The following is a 13,541-nucleotide window of genomic DNA, read 5'->3' on the forward strand; positions in this document are numbered from 1 at the left end:
AACAACTTCAATGAAGTTAAGTTTGCTAATACCTAAGGAGTTTTATTGATGTAAGGACCTGTAAACTTAAATCAGAAGGAGATTTTGGCTCTTTCGGTCCCTAATCCTATCTTATGATGGAACGTTAAATTTGAGCTCTTACATGTTTTGTTGAAGACATTGCCAGAATTTATTGACATTCGCTTTACCAGTGCTACTTCTATTTTTTTTTAAAGCCTAATGTGTAGTGTGACAACCATAAACATAATTTTCAGATCTGTGAACTTTGCAAAAATAACATCTACCAGAGCATCTAAATAACATTAAACTGTTTGGGTAAAAAAGAAGGTTTACATATCTATGGCCAGAATCATGTTAAACAAGTAAAAAACAAACAAACAAACAAAAAACCCAAAACTGTGCTAAATATTTTAACTTTTCGTCAGGATTCCCTACCGGAAAAGAAGTCCTTACCTTATCCTCAGAATAAGGTAAATGATAAAACCTGGAAGGACTTACAAAGCATACCAATCTTTCCTAGGATTATGGTAATTTTAAGACATTTTTAATGGAAGCTATAGGTAAAAGCGGACTAACTTGCATATCATTAAAAAAAATCTTTCTTGAAAAAAATGTTTCTTTGGCATAGTTTTCAGTTTTTCATGTTATTAACTTCCACTATACCTTTTATTTTATTCACTTGAATATCATGCTTTTATGTTAACTTTAAAACCATTAAGTTTTTGCCTTCTAGATTTTTATAGCACCTGAAGTTGGGGAGAGTTACAGCAGTGTTTAGCCTTTCATGTTTTGCAGGTTACAAACATATTTCTGTCCAACAGAATTTGCTAATTCTGTGAATCTTGACTCTATCTCAACTCCTGAAGTTTGGTCCAAAAATAGGTTAAAATCTGAAATGAGCTGTTAAGTTTGTTGAATTGTAGCTTGTGGTAGACTGGCTCCAGAATGCCTTTGATCATTGGATTCTTAAGTTGTGAGGATATTCTGGGACCTATTTGTGAAATGAGATCTATTCTAGATGTTTATAGACTTTCTAAAGGAAATTAGGAACTCTAGGATTAAAATACTCTAAAGCCATCTGAATCGACATAAAACTAACCTTATTTCCTCAACATGGTTGTGGACAAGACATTATGGGGGAAAAATGTCCACACTGAAAAAGTGACCAGGTTATGTGATGTTTTTGGTTTCATTTTATCTCCACCCAAAATGAGGACCCCCCAAAAATTGAAAACAGTATTTCTCTTATCTCTCTGTCACTGCCCTAAGGTTAGGTCTCCAGAGAGAAAAGTATAAGACAAATCATAGAAATACTGGCCTTATGGTTGTTGCCTTAATGACAACTTGAAAATATTTTAAATATAAAAATGGGAAGAAAATTCAAGCACAGTGTTGGTGTAGAAATGCTGTCCAATACGATAGCTACTAGACACATTTGGCTGTTTATACTTAAATTAAAATTAAGAATTCAACTCCTTTTAACTCAGCACAGTTCCAGGTGCTCAATAGTCTCATGTGGCTACCACTCTGGACAGTACAGTGTAGAATGCTTCTGTCATTATAGAACATACTATGGGACAAAACTGGGATAGGCTCTTAGATTTGGGGTGGCACAAGGAAAGTGGGGGTTTCATTTGTTGACGATATCTTGATTCTATAGGATCTGAACTCAGTGTTATAAGGATTTAATGAGCGGAAGATGCTAAATTGTGCTGATAGATATGTGAGAGAGAATTGCCTTTTTCTCTCTATATCCTTTCATTTAATTTTTTTATTTTGTGTAAATATCTGTTGCAAAATAACACATTAAGATTACAGAGCAGGGCCATAATGATCCCCAGGTACCAAGAAGAATAAATGTGCTATGTATTGACTTAGACTGAGGGGAAATGGAATTGGGCTTGGGGTAGGGAGCCTTGGAGGTGAGACTTGGGGCACGAGTGCTTGCAATCCTGGCTGTTTTCTGTAAAGAGGAATGTCATCAGGGTTCTATAATCTCTAAAAAGTTTATGTACAATAAAATGAATGCATTTTGTCCAATTTGACATGTTCTGACAAATGTATATACCCTTTGTAACCACCACTTCTCTCAAGATAGAGACATTTTGGGGCACCTCGTGGCTCAGATGGTTAGGCATCTGCCTTCAGCTCAGGTCATGATCCCAGGGTCCTGGGATTGAGCCCCACATCGGCTCCCTGCTTGGCGGGAAGCCTGCTTTTCCCTCTCCCACTCCCCCTGCTTGTGCTCTCTCGCTCTCTGTCAAATAAATAAAATCTTAAAAAAAAAAAAAAAAAAGTAAGTTTCCATTAAAAAAGAAAAAAGATACATTTTTATCACCTCAAATTTCCCTGGGGCCCCTTGCCAGGCAATGCACTTCACCTCCATCTCAGGCAATCACTGATCTGCTTTCTGTCATTATAGGTGGTATCAGTTTTGTCTGTTCTAGAATTGTATGTAATTGGAATCACGCTGTATGTGCTCATTGGAACCTGTCTTCTTTCACTACGTGGTGTCAGTAGTTTGTCCCTTTTAATTGCTTGAGTAAGGCGGTCTGCTTCTGTTCTTACCAAATGTAGATTGTCTATAGCAAATAGCCTGGAATTTAACCTCTCCCCTACCCTATTCAGTCTTTCCTAGCCCTTGATAATACATTCTGAGCTGTTTTCCTAAGCCAGGGATAATAAAGTGGTTTAACATCAGCTTAAACAAAACAGCAAATTTCTGGGTGGGCAGAACTAGGAGCAGGAGGCCTGTGCTGTGAATGTGCTCAGCTGCTCACCTGGGTACCTCCTGCTCTCTGTTCTTGAATTCTGTGCCCAGACAACTTGGGTTTAAAATATCATCATGCTCGTTTGACAAAGTACAGCATCCTTTCTTGATCAAAACTCTTCAGAGTATAGGGATAGAGGGTACATACCTCAATATCATAAAAGCCATCTATGAAAAACTACAGCGAATATCATTCTCAATGGGGAAAAACTGAGAGCTTTCCCCCTAAGGTCAGGAACACGGCAGGGATGTCCACTATCACCACTGCTATTCAACATAGTATTGGAAGTCCTAGCCACAGCAATCAGACAACAAAAAGAAATCAAAGGCATCCAAATTGGCAAAGAAGAAGTCAAACTCTCACTCTTTGCAGATGATATGATACTTTATGTGGAAAATCCTAAAGACTCCACTCCAAAACTGCTAGAACTCATACAGGAATTCAGTAAAGTGGCAGGATATAAAATCAATGCACAGAAGTCAGTGGCATTCCTATACACCAACAACAAGTCAGAAGAAAGAGAAATTAAGGAGTCGATCCCATTTACAACTGCACCCAAAACCATAAGATACCTAGGAATAAATCTAACCAAAGAGGCAAAGGATCTGTACTCAGAAAACTATAAAATACTCATGAAAGAAATTGAGGAAGACACAAAGAAATGGAAAAACGTTCTATGCTCATGGATTGGAAGAACAAATATTGTGAAGATGTCAATCCTACCTAGAGCAATCTACACATTCAGTGCAATCCCCATCAAAATACCATCCACTTTCTTCAAAGAAATGGAACAAATAATCCTAAAATTTGTATGGAACCAGAAAAGACCCCGCATAGCCAGAGGAATGTTGAAAAAGAAAAGCAAAGCTGGCGGCATCACAATTCCAGACTTCCAGCTCTACTACAAAGCTGTCATCATCAAGACAGTATGGTACTGGCACAAAAACAGACACATAGATCAATGGAACAGAATAGAGAGCCCAGAAATGGACCCTCAACTCTATGGTCAACTAATCTTCGACAAAGCAGGAAAGAATGTCCAATGGAAAAAAGACAGTCTCTTCAACAAATGGTATTGGGAAAATTGGACAGCCACATGCAGAAGAATGAAACTGGACCATTTCCTTACACCACACACAAAAATAGACTGCAAATGGTTGAAAGACCTCAGTGTGAGACAGGAGTCCATCAAAATCCTAAAGGAGAACACAGGCAGCAACCTCTTCGACCTTAGCCGCAGCAACTTCTTCCTAGAAACATCGCCAAAGGCAAGGGAAGCAAGGGCAAAAATGAACTATTGGGACTTCCTCAAGATAAAAAGCTTTTGCAAAGCAAAGGAAACAGTCAACAAAACCAAAAGACAACTGACAGAATGGGAGAAGATATTTGCAAATGACATATCAGATAAAGGGCTAGTATCCAAAATCTATAAAGAACTCATCAAACTCAACACCCAAAGAACAAAGAATCCAATCAAGAAATGGGCAGAAGACATGAACAGACCTTTTTCCAAAGAAGACATCCAAATGGCCAACAGACACATGAAAAAGTGTTCAATATCACTCAGCATCAGGGAAATCCAAATCAAAACCTCAGTGAGATACCACCTCACACCAGTCAGAATGGCTAAAATTAACAAGTCAGGAAATGACAGATGTTGGCGGGGATGCGGAGAAAGGGGAACCCTCCTACACTGTTGGTGGGAATGCAAGCTGGTGCAACCACTCTGGAAAACAGTATGGAGGTTCCTCAAAAAGTTGAAAATAGAGCTACCATATGATCCAGCAAGTGCACTACTGGGTATTTACCCCAAAGATACAAAAGTAGGGACCCGAAAGGGTACGTGCACCCCGATGTTTATAGCAGCAATGTCCACAATAGCCAAACTGTGGAAAGAGCCAAGATGTCCATCAACAGATGAATGGATAAAGAAGATGTGGTATATATATACAATGGAATATTATGCAGCCATCAAAAGGAATAAGATCTTGCCATTTGCAACGACGTGGATGGAACTGGAGGGTATTATGCTGAGCGAAATAAGTCAAACAGAGAAAGACATGTATCATATGAGCTCACTGATATGAGGAATTCTTAATCTCAGGAAACAAACTGAGGGTTGCTGGAGTGGGAGGTGGGGTGGGAGGGATGGGGTGACTGGGTGATGGACACTGGGGAGGGTATGTGTTCTGGTAAGCGCTGTGAATTGTGCAAGACTGTTGAATCTCAGATCTGTACCTCTGAAACAAATAATGCAATATATGTTAAGAAAGAAAAAAAGAAGAATGTAGCAGGAGGGGAAGAATGAAGGGGGGGAAATCGGAGGGGGAGAAGAACCATGAGAGACAATGGACTCTGACAAACAAACTGAGGGTTCTAGAGGGGAGGGGGTTGGGAGGATGGGTTAGCCTGGTGATGGGTATTGAGGAGGGCACGTTCTGCATGGAGCACTGGGTGTTATGCACAAACAATGAATCATGGAACACTATATCTAAAACTAATGATGTAATGTATGGGGATTAACATAACAATAAAAAAAATTTTTAAAAAAATATCATCATGCTCGGGTATTAGGTCATTGCTTATAGTGGGATCCTATTTATGTAGAATAAAAAAAAAATTAAAACCTAAAAAGAATGCCTGACATAAGGGTGAATGGCTTAGAAGTTAAGAATGGGACACCATGCTGGGCTCTGCAAAGAACTCCTGAACATTAACCTTCCTAAATAGATTTCTAGGTTTTCCTAATATAACCAATAGCTGCTAAGGGGAAATTATAGCAAATTGGAGGATGTATACATGTGGTTTGTATTAATGACCTCTTTTGTTCCTTTTACCTTCAAAACCACACCAAATGTTTAGAACAGAAGACACATTATACCTAACTGTGAAACAGAATGTGTAGATCAAATCTTCTCCAGCTGACCTAATATGTACCTTTTATTAAAAGAAGTAAATCCTCCACCAGGGAAGCTCTTTTTAGTAACTGTCAGGTAGATATGCTAAGGGAAGATGAATGGGATTCAGGTATTTGAGGATGATGTTATGGAGAATGTTCTTGTCTTTATTACCCCCAGGAACTCTGTCCTGTTCATTACAGATTTCCAGTCTGCAGATGAAGCCAGTGCTGGCTTTTATGCATCCAGCTAACTTTCACCATAGAAAGGAAAAGAGAAAACAGTAGCATTGACTTGCACATGGGCAGGAGTATTAACTATGTATCGAATAGAAATGACAATTTTCTGTTAATAAATTATGAGTGATACATTTGGTTGCAGTGCCTATTTCAGTTCCTCCAGATCAACTTCTTCCCTGCCTTCAACCTGTATTTATGGGCTGTGTCTGAAAAAGTGATCCAGCACACCATTTCCCTTTCTGGGGTGTTTTAAATTGTGTAGTGTAGGTATTTTTATGTTGTTAGAGCTCTCAACACAGAGTAATGTAGATTTTATTTTTATTTATTTATTTATTTTTTTTTTTTAAAGATTTTATTTATTTATTTGACAGAGAGGGAACACAAGCAGGGGGAGTGGGAGGGAGAACCAGGCTTCCCGCGGAGCAGGGAGCCCGATGCGGGGCTCGATCCCAGGACCCTGAGATCATGACCTGAGCCGAAGGCAGACGCTTAACGACTGAGCCACCCAGGCGCCCCTGTAATGTAGATTTTAAAGAGAACATTGCCTGTCACTAATGTGGTACCATGAATAATTCTGCTGTAGTTGAGCTGAGCTTCATAAGCACTAAAAATTTTATAAGGTGAAAAAGAAGAAAAGGCTGCTTACCTGTGTCCCTTTGTCATGTAGGACTGATTTAGGAGGAGCAAAAATGTTTAGTGATGAGCCAGTTGGGATTAGGAGTACAAAGTGGGGAATTTATAAGGATAAATATTACTCTACCTACAACAATGTGATTTTAATATTAAGAAACTCAAGGTTCTCAGAATAAACATTTTTCATTGCCATAACCAACTGACTTTACAATGATAATTTTCTTGCTTATTCTTCCTACCTCTTGAAAGAGAAACTGTAAATAAAACTAACATCAAAATTACATTGTTAATATAATCAATGTGTTTACCTGACTTCTCATTTTGGACTTCTAGATCTTGACTAAGATGGGGTGGAACTTGTGTCATAAAACTCTGTGTTTTGCTTTTAGGGATCCAAAAATGTAGAAGTTTCAAAGTGCAAGAAGAATGTTTCCTATAATTGACTTAATCTTATTTTTATAAACTTTGACTTACTAAGAAAATGTCCTTAGATGGCTGAACGAAAATCAGCTGTGGTTTCTAAATATTACTATCTAGGTTTTTTTTTTTTTTTTTAACAAAAACAGTTTTTAAACCTTTTTTTTTTTTTAAAAGATTTTATTTATTTGACAGAGAAAGACACAGCGAGAGAGGAAACACAAGCAGGGGGAGTGGGAGAGGGAGAAGCAGGCTTCCCCCTGAGCAAGGAGCCCCATGAGGGGCTCGATCCCAGAATCCTGGGATCATGACCCGAGCTGAAGGCAGACGCTTAATGACTGAGCCACCCAGGTGCCCTGACAAAAACAATTTTTAAAATATATTCTTAAGGAATGCATTTCATAATTCCTTGGTGAATTTAATCAAGTCTACAAAAAGGATTAATCGGGAGAAATCTAACTCATATGTATATGGTATAATGAGTTCTTGGAAACAGTGCAATTGTATATTGTCTACATGACAAATGTTGAATGTATTTAAAATTTAGAAAGATTTATTTTTTAAACCTGTATGTGATTAAATGCAATATTCAATTTCTAAGGAAATTTTTATCTTTTTCTCTCTCAAGAATATATCTTAATTATTGTAGTATGTCAACATGTGAACTAAAAGTTTTGACAGAAACAGTAAAGTATATGTACTATAAAAATGCTTTATTAATAAAGTTTTAATTTTGCTTTTTGTTTTTGTTTTCCCAGAAAGCACAAACATGCCAACAGAAACTAGATAGGGAAATTTCCACCTTTCTGAAAATGATAAAGGAGTGTGACATGGCTAAAGGTAAAAAAAAAAAAAAAAAAAAAGTTGGGGGGCAAACTACCAAATAACACCCACTGTTTAACACAACCCATTATCCTAGATGTCGATCCTTTGTAGTTTTGTTTGCTATACATGTTAGATAATTTTCGGTTTCGAATTCAAAGTTATGTTTGATAAGACTATTTTGAAATTTTTAAAAAGCGACTTAAAATTTCTACTGGAAGAGGCTTGGTTTGTAGATTAATATTTTAAGAAAAAAAGAAAAAGTTAACATTTTGGGGCTATAAATTCATTTTGGCTATGTAATAAGACTCCTAATTATGAATTCCAGAAGACTTGAATTTTATTTTTATTTTTTTTAAAGATTTGATTTGAGAGAGAGAGTGAGAAAACAGAAGGGGGGCAGGATCCGAGGGAGAAGCACACTCCCTGCTGGGCAGGGAGCCCAATGCTGGACTCGATCCTGGAACTCTGGGATCATGACCTGAGCTGAAGGCAGTCGCTTAACCAACTGAGCCACCCAGGTGCCCCACAGAAGACTTGAATTTTAAACTGTCTTGTGTTTGAATCCTTGCTCTGCCACTTACCAGCTGTTACTTTGAACAGTACATTTAACTTCTCTGAGCCTCAGTTTCCCCATCTGTAAATGAAGGGGTTGGTTGTTCTCAGGTCTTAGCCTTTTATGATTCTATGAATGTCTATGTGACCATGACTGTCTAATTGTTAATCTACCTTTCAGTAGTAACTTTTTATGTCTTCAGTCTCCACTGGTTATGAATCATCAAGAGTTGACTATAAATATTCCAAAAGTCAAAATAACATACAATACAAAATCAAAAATCCAATTAAAAAAATTACATATCGAGGAAAAAAAAGTATTACTTTTTTTTTTAAAGATTTTATTTATTTGACAGAGAGAGCACAAGTAGGCAGAGCGGCAGGCAGAGGGAGAGGGAGAAGCAGGCTTCCCGCTGAGCAGGGAGCCCAATGTGGGGCTCGATCCCAGGACCCTGGGATCATGACCTGAGCCGAAGGCAGACGCTTAACTGAGTGAGCCACCCAGGCACCCCAAAAAAGTATTACTTTGTAAACTAAAAACTGTGTTTCTTAGACTTTAGACTCCTCCCTATTGCTTTAGATTTCGGCTATGATGGGTTTATAAATAACTTCACTGATATTTGATTGATTCAGTTGTCTGAGTTAACTATCAGTTTTAATCACGAACTAGTTTCCCTCTATGGACTTCTCAGTTTAGTTTATATATGCCCAGGGAATGCAAAGAAATGCTAATATTAGAATAAAATGAACACAGATATTTTATATCTATCCAAATGGACCTCGGGCATCTCTTTACGTCAGTTCCATAAACATTTATTTGTATTAATGATAGCTTTAAGAAGGACAGCAATTAAGTCATTTTTATTATTGTGGGCTGGAATATTATATTACTTAGCACTCTTCATCCTCAATGGACTTTTTAAGTAAGAACAGCTTCATTAGATACAATTCACAGTCTAAAATGTACCCATGTGGAGTACCCTTTAGTGGTTTTTAGTATATTTACAGTTATGCAACTGTGACCATCAATGAGCTTTTAAAACACCATTTTCAAGAAACATCAGAAGTAAGAAGAGATACTAATGATGTTTAAAAGATGTAGGCAATGTCCAGAGTTAGATGAAATATAAGGATTAATTCTTTTAACATGGACCAAAGAAAGAAATGACATCAGAACTACAACAAAATTAAGTAGTTTTTTTTTAAACTTTGAGATCTCTTGGTTCAGATTATCTGTATGACCTGTCACTCATAACGATGCTATGCATCATTTGCATTTTTGGAGATATGCATAATATTCAATATTACAAAAGAGATACTTCAGACAGTGCCATCTGGAAAACTTTGAGATGTCTGACAATGATCTGACAACGTTATTTCATATATCTAAAATGAAATTCAATAGATTTATACACAAACAATTGTAAACATTTTCTGTAAGATGGGTGTAGATAGATAAATCTGCATATTATATAAATAGTAAATGGTTAAGATGATTTCATGAATGGAATTAGAGTTGAAGATAACTACATTACCTTAATGCCAAGGGATTGTGCAGAGTAATCTTGCACCATGTGTTTTATTGCTGATAGATAGTAGCTGATAAATACACATCCTGCTCCAAACTGTCTACATAGTTTGCCAATAACTTCTCAAAATGAAGAACTAAAATGTTTGTGGACAGAATCCAGACCTTGTGGTTGTGATTGTTGGTTGTCTTACGTTTTAATACAAAATTACATGAACTTTTAGATGCTACTTCCTTACGTCTTACTCCACGTTCTGCCGTACTAGTTCTGCTCTGTGTCCTGTCAAATCCAGATCCCTGCCGCAGCCTCCCCTGTGGGCATCTTGCCTTCTGGGACCCCATGCATTCCACCCTTAAAGGGAATCCAAAGCCTTTTAGGAACTCCTACAACTCAGCTTCTGTGAAAATACGGCATTATTGCTGCCAGATTAATTTTAGAATAGTACTTTTTTGATCATAAAATTTTTTTCCCAAAAAATGTTTCATGGGTCTTTGAAACTATAGAATAAAATACAACCTTTTTTTTTTTTTAAAGATTTTATTTATTTGACCAGAGACACAGCAAGAGAGGGAACACAAGCAGAGGGAGTGGGAGAGGGAGAAGCAGGCTTCCCACTGAGCAGGGAGCCCAGTGCGGGGCTCGATCCTAGGACCCTGGGATCACGACCTGAGCCAAAGGCTGACGCTTAACGACTGAGCCACCCAAATGCCCCTAAAATACAAACTCTTTATCATGGCATTTAAGAACTATCAGAGCCCAATCACAAAAGCGTTTTTCAGTTTATTTACAATTACAGATCTTCCTCAATAATGGGGTTATATCCTGAGAAAGCCCATTGTAAATTGAAAATCTTGTAAGTCAAAAATGCATTTAGTATACCTGACCTACTGAACATCATAACTTAGCCTAGCATACCTTAAACACGCTCAGTACACTTTCGTTAGCCAGCCGTTGGGCAAAATCATCTGATACAAAGCCTGTTTTTTTAAGATTTTCTTTAGAGAGAGAGTGTTACAAGCATGTAAGTGTGGGGGGAGGAGCAGAGTGGGAGGGAGAGGGAAAGGGAGAGAATCCCAAGCAGATTCCATGCTGAGCACAGAGCTGGATATGGGGCTTGATCCCATGACCCTGAGATAAAGACCTGAGGTGAAACCAAGAGTCCGACGCTTAACTGAGCCACCCAGGCACCCCCAAAGCCTGTTTTATATTAAAGTGTTAAAGCCATGTAATTTATCAACTCCTGTACTGAAAGTGAAAACAGAATGGATATCTGAATACAGAACGGTTGTAAGTGTATCATTGGTTTATTTTGGTGATGATGTGGCTGACTGGGAGCTGTGGCCCCTGCCGCTGCTCCACATCACAAGAAATTACACTGCATATTGCTAACCCAGACAAAGATCAAAATTCAGAATTTGAAGTATGGTTTCTACCGTACCACGTATACCATGTGTTTTGCATTCATAGCATCATTGAGTCAGAAAATCCTAAGTCAAACCACTGTAAGTCAGGGACCATCTATATTCATTGTATGTTTTGGTCCAAAATGTCCTCTATTGAAATAGTACTTTATTTCCTTAAGCCTAATTTCTGTCTGGATGAATGCCAAAATTTATGTATCTGGCATTGGCAACATATCCTTCAAGATTCAGTGAATGCAGTGCTAAAACCTCTACTATTTTATCTTTATCAAGGACATGATTACGAAAACAAAGAAAATCACCCAAACTAATAAAACTATTTGAAGATTTCCTGAAGGCTAGTAGTCTCTTCTTCCATAAAACCCTAAATTTACCCATCTGTACTAAACAGTTTTTGACTATTATGAATAATGTACACTTAAATTTGATCACATCGCTTTATTACCATAGGATTCTTGGAAGTGGAATTAGTGGATGAAAGCATATTAACATTTGTGTGCCTATTGATACATTGCTAAACTACTTTCTAAAAAAGATATACTTTATATGCCAACTTTAATGCATACAGTTTATTGCATGTTACTAAATGTAGATAGTGAATTCCGGGTTAAAGAAATTAGAATGATTTCAGTTATTTAAAAGAAAAAATATCTTAAAGGAAAAGCACTTTTGTTCAACCTACTTAAAACTCTGCTCAAAAATCTCGGCTTTGAGTAAACACACTTCCCGCCTCCTTCACTATTGTCACTGAGGCCCAAACCATCATTGTCTTTCACACAGTGTTGAAACAGCCTCCTAACTGGCCCCTCAGGTTCTACCCTTGACCCTCCAGTCCCTGCCAAAACACCAGCGTATAATGTTCTTTGCTCAAAACATCACGTAGATTCTGGGTTATCTCACTAAGAAAAATAAAGTCCTTCTAATGACCCACAGACTCTTCCAGTCCTATGTGGCCTCTCTCTTCTCATCTCCTAGTTACCCCTGCTTGTCTTCCAGCCTCACTGGCCTTCTGGCTGCCCCTCGGAGAGGCTGGGCATACTCCTGCTCAGCCTGGGCTGTGCTGGCCCTCTGCCTGGAAGTCTTTTCTCCAGGATACTCAGGTCCTCACCTGCCCAGGTCTTGACTCAAACAGAACCTGGCTACAGACTACAGACTGGATTACTGGGGCTTCCTTGCCCTCAGACTTCTCATTGGACTCAGCAAAAGGGAGACCCTATCAGGGGATTGGTGGAGGGGGTGAGAGCAGTCAGGCACTTTCCTCCCTCCTGACAGCTGGGCTGCACGGGCTGTAATAGACCCTGGCTGAAGAGCCCGCACCTGTGACTCCAGCTCCTGCTGGCCTTAGCAACACTGTCCTTTCTTTTTGCCTCTCCGTTCCACAGTGGCAACTGTCCTGCATGCCAGTCTATTAGTTCACTTACCCTCCCCTTTGGGTGTCATCTTTTTTCAAAGACGTTTTAAGGTGCCCTTTCAGTTTGCCAGCCATTTCTTGTCAGGACCCTTACTGATATGTCATCCTGTCCGAACTTGCAACTCCCCTCAACACTTGTTATTCCCCTACCTTGCTTTTTTCCTCTGTCACTTATCAAACTTGCTATATATATATTGTAGTTGATAGTCTCCCTCTCCTATTAGAATATAAACTCCACCAAGGCAGGAATTTGTTTTATTTGCCGATCGTCTTCAGCACCTTAACAGTGCATGCTACCTGTAAGCACTTGACATATATACAGTTGATCCTTGAACAACACGGGTTTGAACTGCATAGGTCCGCTTATATGTGGCTTTTTTTTTTTTTTTTAAATAAATACAGCACGGTACTGTGAATGTAATTTCTATTTTTTATGATTTTCTTAACACTTTTTCTCTAGGATATTTGTTATTGTAAGGCTTCCAGTCAACAGTAGGTGCTTAGTAGTTAAGTTTCAGGGGAGTCAAAGATTATATATGGATTTTTAACTGCAAGGGGGTCAGTGCCCAAATCCCATGTTGTTCATGGGTCAACTGTATATGTTTTGAGTGAATGAAATGAATGACCTACTTATCTACCTTGTAAATTTATAACTCACTTCTTTTGAACTCAGAAGTAAGTACTAAATTTGTTTTGTCAAGTTAGTATATAGGTTGTACAAGTCAGCACTGAACCTGCCACGGGGCAACCACGCAGTCAGTGGTAGATATAGACAGAGCCTCTCGCCTTTCTGGAGTCCCCCTTGATCACAGTTCTGATATGATCTTCTCAGGACTAATGGTTTCT

At 38.4% G+C, this 13,541-nt stretch overlaps 1 protein-coding gene across 5 annotated transcripts in view; it reads left to right on the forward strand.

The window, feature by feature from the left end:
- Nucleotides 1-13,541, forward strand: part of OSBPL1A (oxysterol binding protein like 1A) — a 220,197-nt gene that overhangs the window by 78,785 nt on the left and 127,871 nt on the right. For 3 of the 5 annotated variants that reach the window (XM_078060491.1, XM_078060493.1, XM_078060492.1), the window contains 2 exons: nucleotides 426-470; nucleotides 7,716-7,797. In XM_078060491.1, coding sequence (XP_077916617.1) covers nucleotides 426-470; nucleotides 7,716-7,797 — 127 coding nt within the window. The remainder of the gene's footprint in view (nucleotides 1-425; nucleotides 471-7,715; nucleotides 7,798-13,541) is intronic. The other 2 variants (XM_078060494.1, XM_078060495.1) reach the window with 1 other exon arrangement.

This window comes from Halichoerus grypus, chromosome 13 (genome assembly GCF_964656455.1).
Source record: "Halichoerus grypus chromosome 13, mHalGry1.hap1.1, whole genome shotgun sequence".
Classification (NCBI taxonomy): domain Eukaryota; kingdom Metazoa; phylum Chordata; class Mammalia; order Carnivora; family Phocidae; genus Halichoerus; species Halichoerus grypus.